We start from the raw sequence: 22,076 nt of genomic DNA, 5'->3' as shown, positions 1-22,076 counted from the left end.
ACCCAGAACAGACAAACAATGGATAAAAAAACGAAAGTCGAACGGCAGTAGCTATTTATTTTTAACATAAATCCAAGTTACACAAATCTTGAGACAGTAATCTGTAAGAGAAGAAAACATGGAAATTAAGACTATTTTTTACCCTTACCCCACCCCCAAAAATCTAAGACAACATACAAGCAACTTCCATTATAATTGAATTGAATCCTCTTCAAGAATTCAGAAGTAAAATGCTGAAGCCAGGCTCCCAGACCCTCCTATTGCCAAGGAAAGCTGGGAACACTGTTTTCAGACTCAGGTCTTTGGACTGGCTCCATCTACTTTTTAAAGTGCATAGTCTGTAGATGAGTACATGTGAATATAAACCGTATGTCTGCTTCCCAAACACGGTACCTCATCTCAAATTAAAAATTTGTATCCATACAGGCACAGAACTTTGACAATATTCTTACAAATAGTAAGTGCAAGTGTCCATACAGTTCCTGAAGATAGAACACCTAAGGCTGTCACATTTGCCTCATGCTAGTGGAGTTCTCCGTCACTGAAGTAACAGGCTCAGCCAACACACATTTCTGAATGCTTCATGAATGACACAAAGAAAAAGACATGTCTAAAAATACACAGGTAACTTTGCTATAATTAAAAAGTGTAAAATATAGTAGAGAAATATCTGTTCTTGTTTCCACTGATATAAACAAGATCAGTGGAATTACATTTTTATCCTCGTGAGCACATCCTTTAGCCCCATTCACTTACTGGTCTGGTATCCTTCCATCCTGAAGTTGTATACATTACAAACTCTGCCACTTACTAGCTTTTCCAACTAATTTACACCAAGCTTATAATTTGGAGTATTACTTATGCCACATCTGCACTGTACTCATTAACATCTTCTACACTTACTTGAGCACCATCAGAGGCTGTAACACTAACTGCTTCTGAACCGCCTTTCTCTTGCTCCATTTATTCTATGTCATCTAATCCTTTCACAGAAGGAAGGAATAGCCTACATGAAATAATATGCAAGATGAAATAAAATTTCACAAGGCATAACTCTAGCTTGAGACAGGAATTTGTTTCCAGGGCAATGGCTATTTTTCAGATGCTCAATCTTTCATAAGGCAGTTGCATAACAGCACAGAACTGGAACTTCTGTAGAACGTCCCTGGGCTCCTCTTTCAAGAAAGGATCATTGAAATTCCTGCTCCAGCAAATACCCACTGGCATGAAAGAACAATTACCAAATGATGCATGGTACAGCCAAGATGAAAATATTTGCCTGTATACTTGAAGTTTATCCCACTGAACTCAGCATTGTTTCAACCTTCAAGAAACTTAGAAAACAACTTACAAACACAATAGATTAACAGGAAAATCTCCCAAGAGAATACAGATAAAAGTTAAGTCAAAAAACATTTTTAGTGCTCACATTTTGGATGACTCCTTGCAACAAGAAAAGTGCAAAACTCCAAACAGGAATGTACTAAAAAAGGTACTGCATACAGTTTTCTCACAGTTAAGATGTACATAACAGCAGCTCCAATTTTGCACTCTTTGAGCCTTCCTGAGCCAGGTCTTTTACGGAAGCAAATCTAACCATAGGGAAGATTTGGAAGATTTTAACCATCATTCTTCATAAAGAAGTCCCACTCAGGAGCGTGCTCTTAAATGGAAATCAATTGTATCTGAGGGCAGGAAGTGAGGGCTGTCGGGGGCTGGAAGTAAGGATGGTGACTTCTAGACCCCAGCCTGAGCTGGAAGGGAAGATGCATGCTTGAGCCTAGGTGGGCTGTGTCCCCAGGAGAGACTGAAGACTAGGTAACTGCCCATGCAATAACAAAACCACAGTGGTATTTGAAGTACCATCACAGTTAAACGTCAAACTCTGTTCTCTGAACTGCTGTCTTCTACCCTGTAGGAATTACCCCTCTAGAAGCATGAAATCTACCCCCAGGTTCCCGCTACAGAAATAATTAAGGAGGAAATGCACTGATTCCAGAATTATACCAAAATACATAAATACCTGTTAATGTCAATGCAAATATCTAACACTTGGCATTTACATGAGATATATTTACTAATAATACTGAAGGTATCTAACACTTGTCATTGGAAAACACGTGACAGTTTACTTTTCATTCTTGAAAGTTGTAGAAGGGCTGCATTCAGACAGGATTGCTGCCCTTCTTGTTAACAAAAAATCCAAGGAAACGAAGTGCAAATTATTTTCTTCATATTTTATGGCCTTGTTGGCATCGTAGACTTCCCTCTTTAGTTAGCAGCTGACCAGGAATCATAAACAAATTTTGCTGCTACTGTATCTTCAACCGCCATCCCTGAAAGAGAATTAGTCATCTTCAAACAGTGCTTCATCTGTATTAAATAATACAGCTTCAGAAGGAAAGAGAAAGACTTACAAAGTTATCTAATTGGACAGGAACAGGATTAACTCCCCAACCCAAACACCTGCAGTGTTATGTTCAAAGTTATTGCCACCATGTAATTGTGTGTCTGATATGAAGTTAATGTAATAGCAGGAATCTCATTTTCTGATTCAGTGTTCACATCACAGGTTGACCCTTTCAGATACATCATACAGCTCAGAACATGGTAACTCATCACCACTCCTGTTCCTTTCCCCAAACAGCAGCCACAACACTACAGTGCACTGTCACATTATCTGTAGGTTGGACAGACTTCAGAGGCATGACAACAGGACATTCACGTTGGGTCTGCCTTAATAAACATTGCATTCATTTTTCAGTAACTGTGAAATGGAAAAGGTACTTTTCCTATTGTTTGCTTGCTTTCTTATCTCTTTTCATTACATCAGTCCTGCTAAATCAATAAAAAGAGAAAATGCAAATCACAGTCTAGTTCCTTTTGTAGAACGTGTTGCCACTGCAGTTTTAAAGATGATCAGCAGTTTTCCCACGCATCGGGGACCTAATAAATAACAAGGCATTGTCTTCCGTCAGGCTTGCACACAGGAGGGGCTTACCTAGTGATTTAAAGACCGTTGTTTTCTCAGGCAGGGCTGGTTTTGTACCTTTCAGTACCTCTCCCAGCTCAGCAAAAATCTCCGCCTGTGAAAAAAAAAATACATATTTATACAGAAATGTAATATTCATATGTACATTAAAACTTTTTTTTTTTCCTGAGTGACTTCAAATGAAACCCCTCCAGTTCTGCTATCCCGTAACTGATTCCTTCCTGTTGAAAAGCAGACCAGTATTCATATCAATAATACAGAAACTGGAAAGAAATCTCAGGAAAGTGGAATGCTTTTCAGAGAAAGACCATTTGTCAGTTTCCTCAGTAAATAAGCTTTTCAGAGTGGATAGCTTGTTACCTATCCAACAAAAGAGATGGGGCTTCACATACCTTACTTGATCTGACCCTCAGAAGTGGAAACCATATTTGTTCTGTACAAATATTAAAAGAGAAGAAGAAAACTCCAATAAACCTAAAATAGTCTCTTCCCATCAAATTTCTGCAAATCAGTAACTGCCTGCTTGGCTTCTGTCATCCAGTCTCTAGGGGCCAGATTTGTGTCAGTCACACTGAAATCTTATGCGAAAGTTACAGGTTTTAACAAGATTTGAAAAATATGCAACTACCACCAAATGGTGCAGGAAATGTCCAGCTTTCAAAACAATACTTTGTACACAAAGACCAATGCTGAAAATATGCTAACGCCATATGGTGCCATGTAATGGTTAATAATGAATGCACATGGTTCTGTCAGAGAAAGTCCCTCATTTAAAAAAGCCTCACCTTTGATAATATAACATCTCCTGATTCAGTAAGAGCAGCCTCTCTGGAATCCACAAACAGAACAGAATTCTTCATCAGTTCATCATCCAGTTCTCGCCAGTCTGGTCTGCTTGCTCCAACAGCTGAGACAATAAAAGTAATGAACTTGGGAAGAACGTTTAAAGTGAATTCAAAACATGTTTTGTCCAAAAGACATGTGTGAACTAACAATGGACATTACTGTGGAAATATAATATACAGTCTCACATTGTCACTGATGACATGCTCATTGGTTTAAAAAACAAACAAACAAATAAAGATGCACCTGAACAACTGGTAAAGGCTGGGATTTCTCTCAACCTGGCCTCAGCTGTAATGCCGAGGTGTATATGGCCCGTTTCTGTAACGTGCTGACTCCTTAAATTTCCATTAGTGTCAGTTAAAGATTACATTGCATCCAACCCTCCAAAAGCATTACCGTTATTAAAATGTACAGCAACCTTGACCTCTAGTCAGATAGATGCTGCTGCTGACAAAGGTCTTGTAATCCTCGTAAGCAAACCCTGGACTACTGGAACCAGTAAGTCATTGCACTTCAACCTGCTGAAGCATTAAGCTGCAACTCTCTGTGAAGCAGATCTCACAGAACTGAGGTTCTTCGCTGGCACTGTTTCCATCTCTTTGGTAGAATGGTCAAACTGCTCCTACCAAGTAATGCTAAGAAGACAAAGGGGAGATAGCACTCTTAGCCCTTCCTCATCACATATATTTCTTGTATGGATGTGAAACTGTACGTGTAAGTACAAAACAAACAAGCCTTTGTTAGCAGCACTGAGCATGACACCAGTACTTAACTGTGACATAATTATTCTTTTCTGCTTACAGAAGGCACCATCAGAACAGACCACAATCATTTGACAAAGCAACTCAGGGAAGATAATCTTAAGGTTAAACAGACTACATCTCTTCTGCAGACAGTGGCCTCAGTTTCCGTGACTGCCAACTTAAACGATGGTGGCTGTTTATGTGTCACACCAAAACTAAGTTAACTAACAAAGCTTCTCTAAAACATTTTATATTTGCCAGAAGATTATCCTTGGCCAGACACTCTGGGTAGCTGAGGCATAAGAAAACCATCTCCCTTTGTCCATTATCTTTTGCACCCTCCTCCTTTTTCATCAGATCATTGCCAAATGACCTGAATTTTATCGTCCTTCAATTTGATCCAGACTGCATTCATGTTACATGTCTATAGAGACAAATAAAATTTGAACAATCCCTCATTTATCCTTAACAGATCAGAAACAAAGTAGTTTGCAGCAAAGACCTGAACAAGTAGACAGCTGAATTTTACTAACCAAGATTTTTAATCTTACAGCTTCTATCATCTCCTTGTAACACTGTAAGTAGTACAAAAAGAGCAGGTTATACACAGCTAGAGAAACTAAAGAAGTTAAACTGCTTGATTTGTCTTAAGTACAGAAAGATCATTACAAACTTTTCATAGGTTAATGAAAGTTTTACTGTAGTCAAACGTTTTCTAGAAGTGTCTGACCGTTACGGAATAACAGATTCCATGTTGCCTGAATGCCTAAATGGAGAAAGAAAAAGAAGACAAAGAAAGGAAAAGGTTTTTTGTGTATGTGTCTCTTCAGTGACTGTAGATCTTAATTGATTTTGGTTGTACTTCTGACTACCATGCCGTGACATAACACAGACAGCATTCAATGATAAAGGACTAAACCGAGTTTGAAAAATTGGTATGATGCTGCTAGAATGTGGGAACTTACTTTAAATCGTCCCCTTTGACAAGTCGCTTTTGTCTCATTACCGTGCCATTTGGAAAGTTCACAAGGTCATCTGAATCAGGTGCACAATTAAAAAAATAAACAAATCTCACCACATCCAGAAACTCTGAACAATAAGGTGATAACATCACAAAAAGACAGGAAAAAAAAAAAAAAAAAAAACCTCCCTATAATGAGAGGTCAAACTATGAGGTTCTTACTTGGTTATTGCATTTATTATTTTTTTTTAAACTCCAGTAAAAATCAATGTGATCAGCCCCAAAATGAACAAATAGAGGAGCTTATGAAAGTGGATGAAGGAAGGATGAGTGCTACCAGCAAAACAACAGACTGAGCAGGAATCACTTAGGAAATAACATTTTTGTATGGGCTATTTAAATGGAGAGCAAGTGAACATGAAATAACAACACAGCAGCAAAAATGGTGTATGTGAACATACATGATAATAAATATGTCCTTAAATGATGAGAGCATAGCATACCATTGATATGGGCACCTGGTTTTACCCACTCTCCAAATAAAATTGGTGTTGTTGCCATGGTGACTGTTATAATCACATCAGCCCCTGTAACTGCCTCCTGAGCAGAAGAGCAGACCTGCACCGGACCATTAACTGAGTTAGCAAACTTCACGGCATTCTCTTTTGTGCGATTCCATATCCTGACCTTCAAGGAAGAAAGAAAAAACAGATCAGCCTGGAGAGTTTCTCCTTGTTGAAACAGAATAGACTTTGTTTCAGTTTTCAGTCACATCAATCCTAAACTTTTTTTTTCCCCTTCAACATTGCCACCATATAAGTGAGAAAATTCCATGGGTGGGCAGCTACATTTGAATTGGCTTTTTTGCAATGCCAGAGTAACAGCTCCTTGTCAAAACGTATTTATAAAACACAAGGATTTCCAATAAATACATTTAATGGAAAGTCACAGAAAGCTCACCCAAACATGGCATACATAGTAAGATTTTCTCAGGGAAAAAAACACCATCTGAAACATGACTTTGTTTCCAACACACTTGGACCAACATTTGAGCAAGAAATTTTACAGGTGTTCAGAGTATTATTGTGTTCTGCGTAAACAGGATCAAAAACACCGTTAATCTCTGAAGTGAAACTTTGTCTGTAGCATGTTTTATTTATAAAATATCCTCCTGAAATATCACAGACAAAAAAGAATGTGCCCTGTTGTGTCCATTACCTCTTTAAATGTAAACAACTCCATGAAGATTTCATAATGGCTATATGCTTGAACACCAGCTCCCAAAATACACAGCACTTCTGCAAAAGCCGGCATTAACAACTGAGCGGTATCAAACATACAAAAAAAGCATAGGTAAGACAATATATTAACAGATAAGAAATAGGTATCAATATACTACAAAAAGAAAGCAGTAATCTTAATCCATTTAAACAACAAAAAATGATTTTATGCAAAAGCTAGTATTAAATTCCTAGTAATAGAAATCAATATTCAATAACCACTATGTATGTATATATATCTCTATATGCACACAGATACATACAGTAATGCAAAAGCTAGCGTCAATAGCACCAAAGTATCCTTTGGCTTGATTCTGGATTTTAATTGTTCAGGTTTGTTAAGTCCGAAATTCAGACTTAACATCCAACAGCGTGAACCAACGTAGATTCTGGGGCCTTAGCACACACTACTATTAGTATAACGTATCACATCTTTGGGATTAATCAAGTGTAAAACTGTAGTGTTGATGTTCTGTACTGGCTGAAAACAAGCATTACTTTCAGGTTCCTCTCACCCCTTGTTTTTTGTCTTTTCTCCTACACTGCCCATGTCCACATTTGAAGTTGTGAAAGCAGTGGGCCCTTTCAACGTTTTTCCTCATACATAAAATATTTCCCCAGATACCCTGTACTGCTACATGTATTTATTCTGTATCCCAAAACACAACGATCTCTAGATCTAGACACAACAGATGGTGAAACTCCTGATTTACAAGTCTGAGAAAGGAATTTTCTTAAAAACTGTATCTATGCACCATGTACTACAAAAACAGCAATGTGAAAAACAAGATTGAAATGCAGACTTATGGCTGTTTTTGGTTTTCTGGTTTAGTTTTTGCCTGTGATTCACCACTATTTGGCAAGGGAGAAGAGAGGGCTGCTGGAGTCCAGCCCTAAGCTATCCTTGTGTCTTGTTTATGCATTTGCTGTGGCCACTCACTTCTGTATAAAAAGCTTTTGAACTGTGTAGGCTCTCAACACTTATTCTGCTGTAAGAAAATTGAAAAAAATCTCATTGATCACATTTTTCAGTAGCAAGAACTCTTTTTAATGTTTCTTTCAAAGACACAGAAGCACTTATTTCAAAGGTTCCTTGCATAAAAGCACTGGGTCTTTAAAAAGTGAATGCCATAAAGGGGACAAGATGACAACTATGAGCTAAACTCAAACACTCCTGAATAATTCCCAAAACAGCAGACAATAATGAAGGGTCTGATCGTGAAGTCCCTTTAGCAGCCAAACTCCTTTGAGGCCAGCAGAGCCCTGACTGTGTAAAAACTGTTAGAACCATCTAAGTAGAGAATAGATGAAATGAATGAGGTCCTCTAACCTAATGTTTGAGGAATCCATTGTAAATTGTTCTGTCCCTTGGGAAGCTCTTGGGGACAGGTTCTTCACTCCAATTTTATGTCAGTTTAGTTCTATTGCCATGGATAGATTTAGGCTGGCATGAAGACAGCCACTAACGAAGTGGTGAGGTCAGCCTTCGGTCTGATGTAAAGCTGACAGGTGAAAAACAAAAGTACCTTTCAGCTCTGGCCCTCTTCTTACTGCCTCGTTCTCTGAGGTGAACACTAAAATACTGCTATACAATGGAAGGTGACTTGCTCTCTACCCAGTGCTAGGGGCACAGCCAAATATTGTTTTAAAAAAGAATTTGACAGCAACAATTTCCAACTGAAACAATGTAAAGCAACATACACTAAGATTTACATCACCTGTCTTTCAGACACTGAAGTTTATGGTTGTAGTCAGGGCTAGTCATCTGGACATCTTACAGTGACAGAGAAATTGACCAACAGATACCTCTGGACAAGTCTACCAACTATTATAGACATCACCTGTCTTAAGAGGACCCACACTGCCCCCCTTTTTCTTCTTTCTCCAGGTCCAATGAAACTCACCTGTACTGGCCTCATAGCAGAAAATACACATCTAAACAAAACTGAATACGTTACCACAGCTTTATCACCCAATGCCATAAGAAGCATGTTAAGACAAGCACAGGAGAAACAAAAAATCAGAGGAAACCAAAGCAAACTCCCTGAAGAATGCAGAATGAAGCACAAAAACACAGCACAGATTCCTTGTGCCATCACATACAAAATTTTAAAGCCAAACACAACTCACAATTAAACGAGAAAATAGTGCTTTAAGTTTTCCCTGAAGGTACGTACATTATTTCTAACTTGAAGTAAATTGACACACAGTGAAAGACACGTCACTCTCTCTAGTTACTTGATATATATAAATAAATGTGTGTATGTGTGTGTGTACATATATATATATATATATATATGGTGGTGATAACACCACAAACCGAGTCCATTCTGATTTAGGAAATAGAAGACATACCTTGGTAGCTATTGCAGAAACTGCTGCGGTTCGTTTTGCTGTAATAACACTGCCATCTAGAACCTTTTAAAAAAAACACAAAATGAGACTGAAACAAACAGTGAAAACATGTATAAAGGCCCAATATTTTCACCAAGTTGTGAATTATATGCATTAAGTTATATTAAGGGCATAGACAAAAATATAAAGGTCAGTAATTAGTACTACAGCAACCACAAAGCACATGAAGCCCATGTACAAAGTGGGCAGATCGTCTGCTTATTCCAGTTCTTTCATGCCCTTCCACCAGCACAAATTGAGTGAAAAATGGTCAAATCTGAGCTACTCCTAACTCACATGCAGGTGCACTTCACTTCCTTGGTTTCCAGTATAGGGACTGATACAACTGCAATACTCTGCACTCTGGTACAATCAGGGACCAGCTCAAGCTGGCAGTAATTCTTGAGCTGCACTGCTTTATCCTGTAATAGAAGGGTGACAGAGAACCATGGAACTCCTTGTGCGTGTATCATGCATGGGAGGACATTCCAGTCTCAAAGTGTATTAACTGCTATGTATAAATGATTTTTGGGCCTTTAAGACAAAGGTTGTTTTTTCAATACAGTGTAGAATGAAAAGCTATTATACTTTTCATGACCAGTTTTTGTCCTTTAATAATCACCATTACAACAGTGTAATTTTTAAGAATGTTGGCCATTTTAATTATTAATTAAAAAAAAAAAAAAGACCATGAATACTATTCCCTTTGATACCAATTGCATTTCTCTTTAGATTTAGGCTTAAGATGGTGCAAGATTCTTCAATAAGCAAGCCTTTTTCCTTCAAAATTCAAGGTAAACATTTCCAGATCATCTCTCTCTTCTAGTCACCCTGAGAGCCAACAGACTCCCTTCAAATCACAAATTACAGTAAACAGCTGACAAAAGGACACAGAGTACTGTTTAACACGCATGAAAGATGTAAGACCTCCAGCCAAATTCCAATTAGGCACAAGCACAAACACATTTTAATAATGATAAACTTACACCAGTTTACACCAGTGCAGTTCAATGTCTACAAATTAAAAGGGAAAGCTGGCAGAACATTCACAGAGGAGGATGCAGAAGTGTTGCACTCAACTCACAGCTTTTAAAGAGCCGTTGGTTGGGTCAAACAAGAGGACAGTCGCTTGGTGAGAGGGAACAGAAGAATCTTTCTTGTGCTCATAAAAAGTCACCAGCTTGGTTGTCAGAGCATCGTCTGCAGCGCTGTAAGCAGGCATAACTCCCAGGTACCTTTCAAAGAGGATTACTTAATTTCAGCATCAGAGTCACCGAAACGGTTAACATCAAGCGCTTACGGGGAAGTTAATCAACAACTGGGTACCACCACCTTTCCCCGACACTTTGATTTCACCCATCCCTCTCCTTCCCCGCGGTGGATCCGACCTCCTCCCTCTGACAGCGGCCACGGGAAGCATCACCCCCTGCCCGGCCCGCTCCCCTGGCAGCCCGGGGAAGCCGCCCCTCTCTCCTCACCCGCCGTGAGGCCGCACCGGCACCACGGCGCGCACCGGCTGCACGACGCCCCCGGCTGCTCCGGCCGAGAAGTTGCCCAGGGCGGCCTCCAGCGCCGGCAGCAGGAGGCTGGCGCGGTGCAGGTGCTTCTCCACCTCGTCGCTGCCGATGAAGACGGGCGGAGCCGAGCCCATGGCGAGCGGTGGGGCCGAAGCACCAGGCAGAGACACGGGGCTGAAGCACCGGGCTCTGACCCCACGACCGCCCCTAAGTACCCGGCGGCTGCCACCGCTCCCCGCCCCTCAGCAGCACCGCCCCGCGGGCCCGGCCTCCCCCTCCCTCAGCCCCCCGCGCCCGGTCGCGCGTCCCGTAGTCCTCGCCCGCTGCAGAGGCGCTTCGCACCCCACACATAGAAACAGCGGGCGGTGAAACGGCCCCGCTGGGGCTTAAGCGAGCTCCAGAACCCCGAGAACGGCCGCTGGTCCCCCTCGGACACTGCCAAGAGACGGGGCGGCTGCGAGCGCCACCGAAGAGCCGCGCCATGGCTCGCTTCGGGCCCCCACAGCCACAAAATGGCGGCGCGCCCAGAGACCCCCAGCCCCAAGATGGCGGCGCGCCCCACAGCGCCCCGCGCAGGCCGGGCAGATACGGCCCGCACAGGCCGGGCAGACGCGCCCCGCGCATGCGCGCAGCCGCCCCCGCCTGAGGAGGACTTTTACCCGCGAGCAGTAGAGTTGTCGCTCTCGGCTCGCTAGAAAGTCGCGGCGGCGCAGGGCGTGCCGGGAAGGCAGAGTCTTCCCCTGGGCAGCCATCTTGTTCTCCTCAGCGGGCGCGGCAGGATGAGGGGCTTCGCGGGGGTCGCGCCGGCTCTGTCGGTGAGCGCGGGCTGAGGGGTGCGGCGTGTGGCGGCGGGCAGGCGGAGGAGGAGGATGCCAGGGCGGTTGTCAGGGTCCTGGTGGCTGGTGAAAGCCGGCCTCAGGGCGGTGAGCCTGTCCGGGCCGCGTCGGTGGGCTCTGGGCGGGCGGAGCGGGCAGAGCTGTGGGGCTGCGAGTGAGGGGCAGGGGCAGGAGGACGGGGCCGGCAGAGGGCGAGTGGCGGAGCGGGAGCGGGAGGGGGCGGCTCAAGGTCAGGCAGTCCGCGGGCACGGCCCGGGAGGGCCTCAGGGCAGCTCCTGCTGGGCCGGGGGCTTCTCCCGGGGCTCCCCCGGGGCTCGGTTCGGCGGGGAGGGGGGTGAGCGGCCTCCCGGCGGTGCGGCTCGCCAGGGGCGCTTTTGCCAAGGTGATGCCCTTGGCGAGCGGGGCCTGGCGGCAGGGTGGTGCTGGAAAACGTCCCGGTGAGGCCGGGGCACGTCCTGGGGGAGCTGCCTGCTGGAAATGCCCTCAGGGGATTCTGTGTCAGAATGCTTCGAAGTCAGTTGTAGGCATACACTACTAGTTAATAAATAAGAAGGCTTAGAGGTTAAGATTAGATATCTTAACGAATTTGTGGTGAGGGGAGAAAGGAGTTTTTTCTGGACTCGCAATATGTTAAATGGTGCCTGTGGTGAAGTAAGGGCAGTACCAGCATTGCTGTCCCTACTGCTGACTGCAGTGGTGTGCCTGTCACTCAGTTTTTTACTTTGAGATGTAAGGGGGTGAGGGTTTTTGATTTGAGAAGAGCAATAAATACGCTTACTTCACAGAGGAAAAAAACGTGGAAGGGAATAGCATTTAAGATTTGAAATCAACATTAATGTCACTTCAGTTGCCACCTACTGAAAGGGAAAGTGGTTCAATTTGAAGGCCTACTTCTAATTATTGCTCTGCAGTTTGGGGACTTGCTTCTGTGTCCTATTTGTGCTCAGTAATCAGTGTAGATAGGTTGATATTTTGACTCTGAGTTGAACTGCCTGTACCACATAAAGTTACCTATGAAGTTATCTTGTGTTCATGGGGTTTACTTAGCTATTTGTTCAGTTAATTCCTATGCAGTAGTTTTACAGACTATATAATGTCAACAGAGATTCATGCTATGGGACAACAAAAAGAAAAATAAGCTTTCCTAAGTACTACTCATTGAACTTCCAAAAACCTTTTATAAATCATTGTACAGATTTCAACAGTGATGTAAAAATGACTGGAGGACTTAACAGGAAATAACTGTTTTTATTGTGGGACTTGAAGTTGTTTGTTGCATTTCAACTTTAAATTAATTTGCTTCTTCAGTATGCAATGTAACGTGATGAGCTAATTCAGAAAATCCTTTCTTTTATGCTTTGTCCTCTAGAAGAGACTGTACTCACTTAAAGTAGCTCCTAAAGTTGCATCATCAGCAACTGCTGAACGAGTGAAATTATCTCCAGAATCTGAGGATCTGGAGGTCAGTATGAATACTGGTATTTTTTATCTTTTTATTTATAAGTCAGTCAGAGAAGACCTGTGACAGTATTTCTAATGGATCAGTAAACCAAATTTTATTTTAATGCAGATCACAAAATTACCAAATGGCTTAGTTATTGCATCTCTGGAAAACTTTTCTCCAGCTTCAAGAATTGGTGTGTTCATTAAAGCGGGCAGCAGATATGAAACCACTGGTAACTTGGGAACTGCTCACTTACTTCGGCTTGCATCTACTTTGGTAAATTTTTATTCTCTGTTACTGTTTTTGGCGATAGATTAAATGGTGGGAAGCTTACATGTATGACTTCAAAAAGAGGTGATATGGTAACATGTAGCATACGTTATCATACAGCGCAGAAAACAATGTACGTTGATAGTTGGTTACTGGGCTTAAATGCAAGAAAAATGCCATTACTTCCTGGATGACAATGTTATTTATTTGGCTCTGTACTTTTTCATAGTGTCTTAAATTATATACACAATTCAACTATAATAAACTTCGCATGTAACTTAAGCTGCAATAAAAGATAATTCAGATGTCTGATAGAAACTCGCCTGTATGTGTAGAATGTTTCCAAATAGTTGTTCTATGCTTTTCTCAGTTGTTATCTGGCTGTAGCTGCGGATGCTTGCACACCAGCCAGATTGTGACAGAGTTACTCAGCACTAGTGACTGCTGTGAAATGTATTCTCAATCTACTTCAGTTTCAGGCAGAAAAAAATAATGTCCTAGCTGCCTATTACCTCCTTCCTAACCAATGCCAGAAGTCACTTTCCCCAGACAGCTTGTAGCCTAACAGTATGTGTAGGCATCTGTTGTCCTGGTTGAGTTAAGGTTATTTAAGTTAAAAATCCTATTAAATGTTTGATGAAATTTGGATTATTCTCATGGAATGGGACTGGGGAGCAACTATGTGAGCAATTACATTAGAAAATCAGAGCAGATGATAGAAATGATAGCAAGGATGCAGTAAGTTGGCTTAACTTTTCTTACATATATAATGTTTTCTGTATAAATGAATAAACAGATACTGTTTCAAATCTGCCTGAGTGCTGAACCACCTCTGGCAAATTTGTTCTTAAAATAGCTATAATTTTATTAATTTTTTTTCCTATTTCTTTTTTAATAGACTACTAAAGGAGCATCTTGCTTCAGGATAACTCGTGGCATTGAAGCTGTTGGGGGTAGCCTAAGGTTTGTAACCGCACATAAACCTAATCTATTTTGGTAAGATAAAAACAAGCTACATGACAAAGGGAAACTTAAAACAATAAGCATTAAAATATGTAGGTGGATAAGCTCAGCGTGGGAATGGTGCACATTGACAAGGAATGACTTTTGTACTTCTCCTTTCACTAAGGTTCAAGAGTGCACACATGATTTGCATTTTAAATAATAGTTTTATGATTTGTACAGAAAGCTTAATGTGCTTTCTGCAGTTTAAGTCTTCAAGATTAAACTTGCTGAGGTCTGCTGATATTTTTATTATTTTTTCCCTTCTTTTGTGAATAGATAACATACTGCAGTTTTGGGAACAATTCAAGCAGTTGCTGGATTTTGGGACTTGAGAGTTTAAAGCGTAGAAAACAAAACCTAAGAGAGAAAAGAGGGATCTAGCTGTACCTGCTTTCTTGCATTGTTTCTTGGAAATTAACCAGTAAGATTATTTTATGTAGAATTTGGTTAAAGACAGATTTAGATAAATCTAAACTTTACCCTTTTTGTTAAGCAAAAAAATATGTTGAGGCAAATGAAAAAGACAGACTGTTCTCTGCCCAAAGAGAATTATTTCTAAATTACCTTGCTTGCTATTTATACATGTTTTTCATGTTTGGCTTTTCATGTTTTGGCTTTTTTTTTTTTTTTTTTTACCTTGAATTATGATGGTATCCTATATTTGGATAGTCACAAGGTACTTGTTATAACCTGAATATACTTGCTATTACCTGAATACCTAAGACATGGGTTTTAGGTATATCTATTTCTCCTATAGGACTGTGTGTATCAAAATGCTCCTATTACCATTCCTTTAAACATTCATCTGGAACAGAGTTAACCTGAACTTGTATTCTAGTCAATACCTTGCTGAAAGCTTCAGACTATAGGGGAATATGTGTAAAAGTCAATGTCTTCGTATGCTCTCTGCTAAAATGGCTTTTGTATTTTTTCTTGTTTAGCGTGTACTCAACGAGAGAGAAAATGACTTACTCTGTTGAATGCCTGCGTGACTATGTGTAGGTATCCAGATAAACTGTAAACCAAATAATTGTAATTGCTCTGTAGTAAAGCAGAGACTTACCATTTTAAAGGGTAGGTGTTACTCTAGTTTTAATGTCGTGGTAATAAATCAGTAAATTACTGCATTAATATTTAGCTTCTGTACTGCATTAATATTTAGCTTCTGTTTTTCTCTTACAAGCATATGAATGCGGCAGAACTGAATTAGAACTCTCATTTGTCATACAGCTGTGCTAATAACTACTCTGGCTTTAGTGACATACTCTGTTAATGTGCTTCTTATTGGGTGGTTTGAGTTGCTTTCAACTAGGAAAGAAATACATGTTACTTTTGTTGTGTTTAATCCGTTTGTAACTTTTTTCTCTAGTGATACAGTAATGGAGTACCTTCTAAATGTCACCACAGCTCCAGAGTTCAGGCGATGGGAAGTATCTGATCTTCAGCCACAATTAAAAGTTGACAAAGCAATTGCATTTCAGAATCCTCAAGTTGGTAGGTGTATTTTCTGATCAATGTATTGGCTTCATGGGAGTATCTTCAAAATGACAAACTTTGGAAAACTTTGCTTAGTCACCTGGTTATTCCATTTTTCACCCTTTCCCTGTTGATAGGTATTGTCTTTCTGTTGCTATGGAATTTCTTAGCAAATCCATGTTTTTTTTTTTCCAGCTCATATATAACAATGTTACTGTTTTTTACCACTCTCCATCCCAAAAGAAAAATGAACAAACAAAAAACAACTGTATCTGCAGCTTGCTGATGAGGCTCAAAAAGCATTGAGCATTTACAAGTGTTTAGTGTTTTTAAAAGGTAGAAGTCTGCAGACTGTTGCTTAAGGACTTGTCCAATACTGAGTTTTAGCTTATTACAGTCCTGCTATTGCAGATCTTGTGGATGAATGCCTTAGTGTGGAAGTGGACCATAGCTCAGTCACTGGTGTAACATTTAGATTCATTCATAATGTTCATTAAAAGTAGCTATTATGTTAGTCATAAACTTTGTTCCTCTTAGGAGTGCTGGAAAACTTGCATGCTGCAGCTTACAAGACTGCTCTGGCAAACCCCTTGTATTGTCCAGATTACAGAATTGGAAAAATTACATCTGAGCAGGTAGGATTCTTGTGTTATAAGTCTATCTTAGTTTCCTTAATAAGAATAGTTGATACTTGACAGAGAAAATTAATTTAGCAAATATATAGTAAGTATTTATTATCTTATTAGTCTGGTGCTAAACTAATTTGTAGCCTTGATGCTTTTAGTATTGAGTTTAGAACTCATATTCACATTTAAAAGGGTTGTTAACATCAGCGGCTTTCTGTTGATAGTAAGGCTGTCAATGAAATGTGTCTTGTATAAAAGGGTTTTATGGCTGTCACTGGAAAGCATGTAAAATGCTGTTCTACAGACAGTTCTTGGAAACATTGGAGTTGGTTGCTTTAGGAAGTATAAGGTCTGAACAGTGAATGTCAGGAACTTGCTTTTCATTTTTGTTCTTTATGCCAAATACCTTAAAATGTGACTTTACTGTTGCAGCTTCACCATTTTGTGCAGAACAATTTCACAAGTGCGAGAATGGCTCTTGTAGGAATAGGTATGTATGTTCTTTAACGGACACTGCAATTCATAAGGGAAAACTACTATAGAAATCTGAGTTCTCTGGAGAAGAAGATTGTTATGATAACACTTATGTTACTGAAAAACTATAGCAGTTACATAACAGTGACATTACTTGGAATAAACTATTGCATTGCAGGTGTAAAGCATTCTACCTTAAAGCAAGTTGCAGAGCAGTTTCTAAATATCCGAAGTGGAGCTGGTACTTCTAGTGTAAAGGCTGTCTACCGAGGGGGTAAGTAAGTCTTCTGTACCTGTTCTGAATGATTTGGGGGGATTACTATAAATGTAGTATTATTTAAAGTTACAGATGAAAACTATGTAGATGTGCTAAGCGTTCTGCATGGGAAATAAAAATTGAGTGGTATCTCCCACCTAGATAAACAGGATTTTCCTTCTCCCCACCATGGAAGGTCCTGGGATAAAACAGAACCTGTGTCTTCAATAAAGCTTTACCTGCATGATCATTTGTTCTGTGAAGTGGAAAAACAGGCTGGCATATATTTTTTCTTGGCATATCTGGGAAGATTCCCTTAAAAATTGGGAAAGGTAGAGAGTAGTTTAAGAATGTCTAGAATCAGTTGGAGACTGTCTGTTAGGGAAGATATGTTAGACTGTGTTAAGTGTTTCATAAAAGACAAAGCAAGGCTTTGTCAGAATTATGAACAGAGGGTACAGTACTTTTATATATTTGTTATCTGGAGACTCAGTTTTATCATCTTATACTTTTAGGATCAGGCTCAAATTAGGTGTAGTAATGTACTTGGTTTTATGCTTGCAAGACATTTATTTTTTTTTTTTTGAACGCAGGGGATCTCATTAAATGCTTTTTTCAAAGGAATGTATTTGTTTTAATAAGTGTTAAGAGCAGCGTCTTAGGGTTGTAAGGGGGTTTAATGATTAGGAAGCTACATGATGACCTACAGCTTACTAACAGCTTCTTTCTGTCTTTCCTGACTATGTATGCAATAACTTCACAACCTGACTTCTCCATCACAAAAATAACCCCGGGCAGAAGTGTTTCCTTTCCCTACCTCTGAATGTGTAGCAGTTTTTAACTGAATGCTGCATAATTTTTTATTCTGTTACTGTATTTTTAGGAGAAATCAGAGAACAGAATGGTGATAGCCTTGTCCATGCTGCTGTTGTAATAGAAGGAGCTGCTGTTGGAAGTGAGGAAGCAAATGCATTCAGTGTCCTTCAGCATGTTTTGGGTGCTGGACCCCTTATCAAGAGGGGAAGCAATGTTACCAGCAAACTGTACCAGAGTGTTGCTAAAGCAACTACTCAGCCATTTGATGTAAGTTCAGAAAGTCACTACACATGTTTTAAGCAAAATGCATGCTATCTTTTGAGAGGTTACTCTTTCCAGCTAGAGTCTTCATTAGTTAATTCTTGCATAAGGTAAAATATTTCCGAGGAGGCATTCCAATGTGATCTTTCCTTTGCACAGGTGGAGTCTAGCTTCCTGAATTCCAGTATTTTGGATCCTTATAGTAATTTCCCTATGCTCAATACCAAGTTGTTCTGCTACTTGAAACAATAGATGATGATGTTTGTTTTTCAGGCTTCCGCATTTAATGTTAATTACTCTGATTCTGGTCTATTCGGGTTTTATACCATATCCCAGGCTCAAGATGCTGGGCAGGTGAGTTGCCGATAAGAATTTAAGTATTAACAACCTAACTGACAAAATAGTGCTTTGGCTTGAGGCAGAGACTAATTTTTCTTAAATACAATTGATCTGCCTTCTTGTATGACAGTGCTGCGTGTTCGGTTACAACATTTCTGTAGGCTGGCAATGAGACTTACTTTCTCAAAAGTACAAATATGTAATATGAACTAGAGCTAGTAAAGTACCATGGATTGTTGATTGTAGAACTTGAAATTTTTAAACCTAAGTAGATTGTGATGAGCATGCCAGCTCATTAAGCTGACAGAACTAAATACTCTGAAAAATAGTGAGGCCATACAAATTAACATGGTGTTGCAATTCAGATCCAGACAGCTCTTTTTTAATCATGTTTTGGCATTTATGGGTGTTTTTAGTTTTGTTCTAAAGCTGTTCAATATTGAGGCTGACCTAACAATCCTACTACTATCAGCTGCGTTCCCCTGAAGTCTTTCTAAATATCAGATAATAGGAATAACATGTTTAAATTAAATGCTGGAAGAAATCTTATGTGATTTAATTTTTCTCAGGTCATTAAAGCTGCTTTGAACCAGATGAAGGCAATTGCTCAAGGCGGTGTCACAGATGAAGATGTCACAAAGGCAAAGTGAGTAAAGGACCATCTAATGTGATAGAGAGGTTCCTTAACGTGCAGCCACTTGTCAAGCACTTGGGCTATTCTGTACAGCAGGGCTTGTATAGTGCTGTAACTATTTCTATTGTGAAATGCTTCCTTTTCTGTGTTAAAATTGAAGCACTATCAATAGACTTTATTTCCCCTGAAGCTACACTGATTCTCTGTTAGCGGTATGTCCTCATAAAAACTTGTTCAATAAATGTTAATATTTTCAACTAACTGTTTCAGTGTAAGGAATTTGCAAGCATCAACAGATGATGTTGTTTTAATCATACTCCCTTGTACTAAGGCACTTAAATTAGAATTCTAAAATACATTATTTAGGTAATTCCCTGTACAGTCACACTGCAGTAATTCCTGAAACAGTCATATTAAGCAACTACGCCCTTCTGAATCTTCTAAGAATAGCAGTAATGAGGATTTACAAATGTAAAGCACTGAATTAGTGATATTACATCCAGGTGCTCTAAATATATTTTTCCCTTAGGAACCTTTGAGAAGGCGAAAATTGCTGTCAGAGGTGTAATAATAGCAGAGTTTTGGAGTTCATGATTTATAGAGGGCTATACACATTTAGTGAGATGGTGTTTAATGCTACTCAGAGTTTAAACTGCACTGAGCCTCTAAAGCTGTAATTGTACAATACAATATGGTACAGATTCACTCAAGTAGAAAAACAAAAATGCTGTCTGCTGTGTATGTGAAATGCTTATAGGACTCCATGTAAATCTTGATTACAGCATACATAAGCTAGACATGACTAGTTGTGCCATAGTCACTTGTAGCTAAATGGTACACATTCTGTTTTACATTTGTTTTACATGAGTGACAAAAAATTCTCAAGGTCAGTGATGTTTGTAGAATATCGCAATTCAGTCAAAAATAGCAAGGTACCTAGTCCTATTCTATTGAAATAAACTATTTTCTGCCACTAACCCTTTTTTAATTAAGATTTTCTTGAGTAGCAGTAAGACTATCTATACCAGGAAAAAAAATCACAGTATGAATCTGATGTCTTTTCCCAGAAAATTGAACTATTCTACAAGGAACATTTACAATCACTGCTGCTTTACCATAAAATTGCTCTACACACATCAGTTCTTGATAAGATGTAGGCATCAATTTCAAACCTGATTTTTTAACTTAATAGGTTTTGTCTAATTTGTGAAGTACTTGTATTAGTTACTTCAAACAGAAACAAATTTTGAGCTAGAGATCTCCTGATTGCGTGGGGTGGCTGATCATTCCAAGGCAGGTGGTATTCCATTACCCTGTTGATTTCATGCTTTGACTATTTGTGGTGCCTTTTTCAAGCATGAAAGGTTTCTATGGTTAGGAAAATCTATCAAAGTCTTGAAAAGTTAAAATGCTAAAAACTCATTGCACTTGCAAGGGGTGGTAATAACAGAACCCATGTGCTCACTTGCTTAATGCTTTGTTTGGCAGAAATCAGCTGAAAGCTGCCTATTTGATGTCAGTGGAATCTGCAGAAGGTTTGCTGAATGAAATTGGCTCCGAGTCATTGGTTTCTGGCACACACACATCACCATCTGTTGTTGCTCAAAAAATTGACTCAGTATCCACTGCTGATGTTGTGAATGTAAGTATGTGTCAGCATTTACAGGTGTTTCTTAATCACTGTGTAAGATTTTAATACAAAAGTGGTGTTCATTTGTGTTTGTTTATAAAACACACACGTCTTTTCTTTTAAGCAATTAGCTTACATATACCAGTTGTCTATCTTTTGAGGCCTTTATTAACAGAAGGCCCTTTAATTCAATTTAAAAGACTATATATTTATTTATATAAAGCCAGTGTAGCTGAGAGGATCAAACTGCCAACCAGTATTAAAGGAAAATGTGCTATGAGTTTCAGTATGGGCAGCTCTGTGTCAAGACTTCTAGGATTCCTGAGCTTAGAATACTTGGTGCGCTTAATAAAACAACTAGGCTTTCAGTGATAAGCTGATATAGCAGCAAGGTAATTCAGAATAGCAATGTAGTTTATACTTGAAGCAAATTCCATCCAAAAATCCATCAGAGAGATGTTTTAAGACAAAACTTATTTTTCTAGTCATCACTTATTTGTGTTGCAGTAGTAACTAGCAATAGCTTTAGCAATAAGGACAGAACCACTGTATCTTGTGGTGGTGTAAGTAGAATTCTGGGAATATCCACTTCCAAAGACTTTATGCCTTTTATAGCTAGCTGTCATTCTGTCATTCCCCTTTAAAGTAATGAGGAGCTGAATTAGGAGCAAGTAAGCTTAGACAGCCAAATGAAAACTGTAGACTCAATGACCTACTATAGTAGGTCATGGAGTCACTTATTTCTTTTAATGACTTGAGGTTGAGGCTATGAGTGGCAGGAAACTCTGTTGTAGTGAATATATCCTTACATCAATTTTTCTGATGTGTTTTCAGGCTGCGAAGAAGTTTGTCAGTGGGAAGAAATCCATGGCAGCTAATGGTGATTTGGGAAATACTCCTTTTCTTGATGAGTTGTAAAAACAAAGCTGGGATACAGTTTCATGATGGACCTGAACTATAAATCACCTGTGTTCTAAATAAATTACTACATTGTTATTTATGAATTCAGTTCTTTCAGGAAATTAACCTGGTGTAATTGTGGGCTTGCACTCATCAAATAAAGTGCTGAGTTCATACATTGTGTTGATTTTTTTCACTGAAAGTGGTATCTAAAATGCTGGCAAGTCTGGCCCTGTATGTTTAAGCTAAAACTGCTGTGAGAAAATAAGGTAACTTTTAGTTGATGTAAAAAATATGTATGTCAAAAATGATCCTTGTGATCCAGATGAACCTTGTAATCATTACTGGTTGTCTATGTATTCTTGTATAGGAACAG

General features: G+C 39.6%; 2 protein-coding genes across 6 annotated transcripts; one reads left to right on the top strand and one right to left on the bottom strand.

Moving 5' to 3' along the window:
• Nucleotides 1-37: 37 nt before the first annotated feature.
• CRYM (crystallin mu) lies at nt 38-11,361 on the bottom strand. Of its 4 annotated transcripts, none has more exons than XM_084536625.1 (9): nt 11,076-11,361; nt 10,301-10,451; nt 9,178-9,240; nt 6,761-6,862; nt 6,046-6,229; nt 5,115-5,156; nt 3,778-3,899; nt 3,002-3,086; nt 38-2,336 (listed from the first exon to the last, which is right to left on the bottom strand). In XM_084536625.1, the coding sequence occupies exons 2-9, from the start codon at nt 10,436-10,438 to the stop codon at nt 2,272-2,274; spliced, it is 801 nt and encodes a 266-aa protein (XP_084392751.1). In that variant the 5' UTR covers nt 10,439-10,451; nt 11,076-11,361; the 3' UTR covers nt 38-2,271. The 4 variants fall into 4 exon arrangements, with proteins under 4 accessions (XP_084392751.1, XP_084392749.1, XP_084392752.1 ...); XM_084536623.1 differs by lacking the exon at nt 11,076-11,361 and adding an exon at nt 10,695-10,971; XM_084536626.1 differs by lacking the exon at nt 5,115-5,156.
• On the top strand, nt 11,352-21,876 carry UQCRC2 (ubiquinol-cytochrome c reductase core protein 2). Of its 2 annotated transcripts, none has more exons than XM_084536620.1 (14): nt 11,352-11,548; nt 12,939-13,031; nt 13,140-13,289; nt 14,182-14,246; nt 15,230-15,286; nt 15,658-15,782; nt 16,302-16,399; nt 16,823-16,880; nt 17,043-17,138; nt 18,004-18,203; nt 18,471-18,551; nt 19,106-19,182; nt 20,659-20,812; nt 21,635-21,876. In XM_084536620.1, the coding sequence occupies exons 1-14, from the start codon at nt 11,513-11,515 to the stop codon at nt 21,716-21,718; spliced, it is 1,374 nt and encodes a 457-aa protein (XP_084392746.1). In that variant the 5' UTR covers nt 11,352-11,512; the 3' UTR covers nt 21,719-21,876. The 2 variants fall into 2 exon arrangements, with proteins under 2 accessions (XP_084392746.1, XP_084392747.1); XM_084536621.1 differs by having other exon boundaries at nt 20,659-20,852; nt 21,595-21,876.
• The last annotated feature ends 200 nt before the right edge of the window (nt 21,877-22,076 follow it).

This window comes from Aythya ferina (assembly GCF_964211825.1).
Source record: "Aythya ferina genome assembly, chromosome: 15".
Lineage (NCBI taxonomy): Eukaryota > Metazoa > Chordata > Aves > Anseriformes > Anatidae > Aythya > Aythya ferina.
This window is presented reverse-complemented; position numbering and strand designations above follow the sequence as displayed.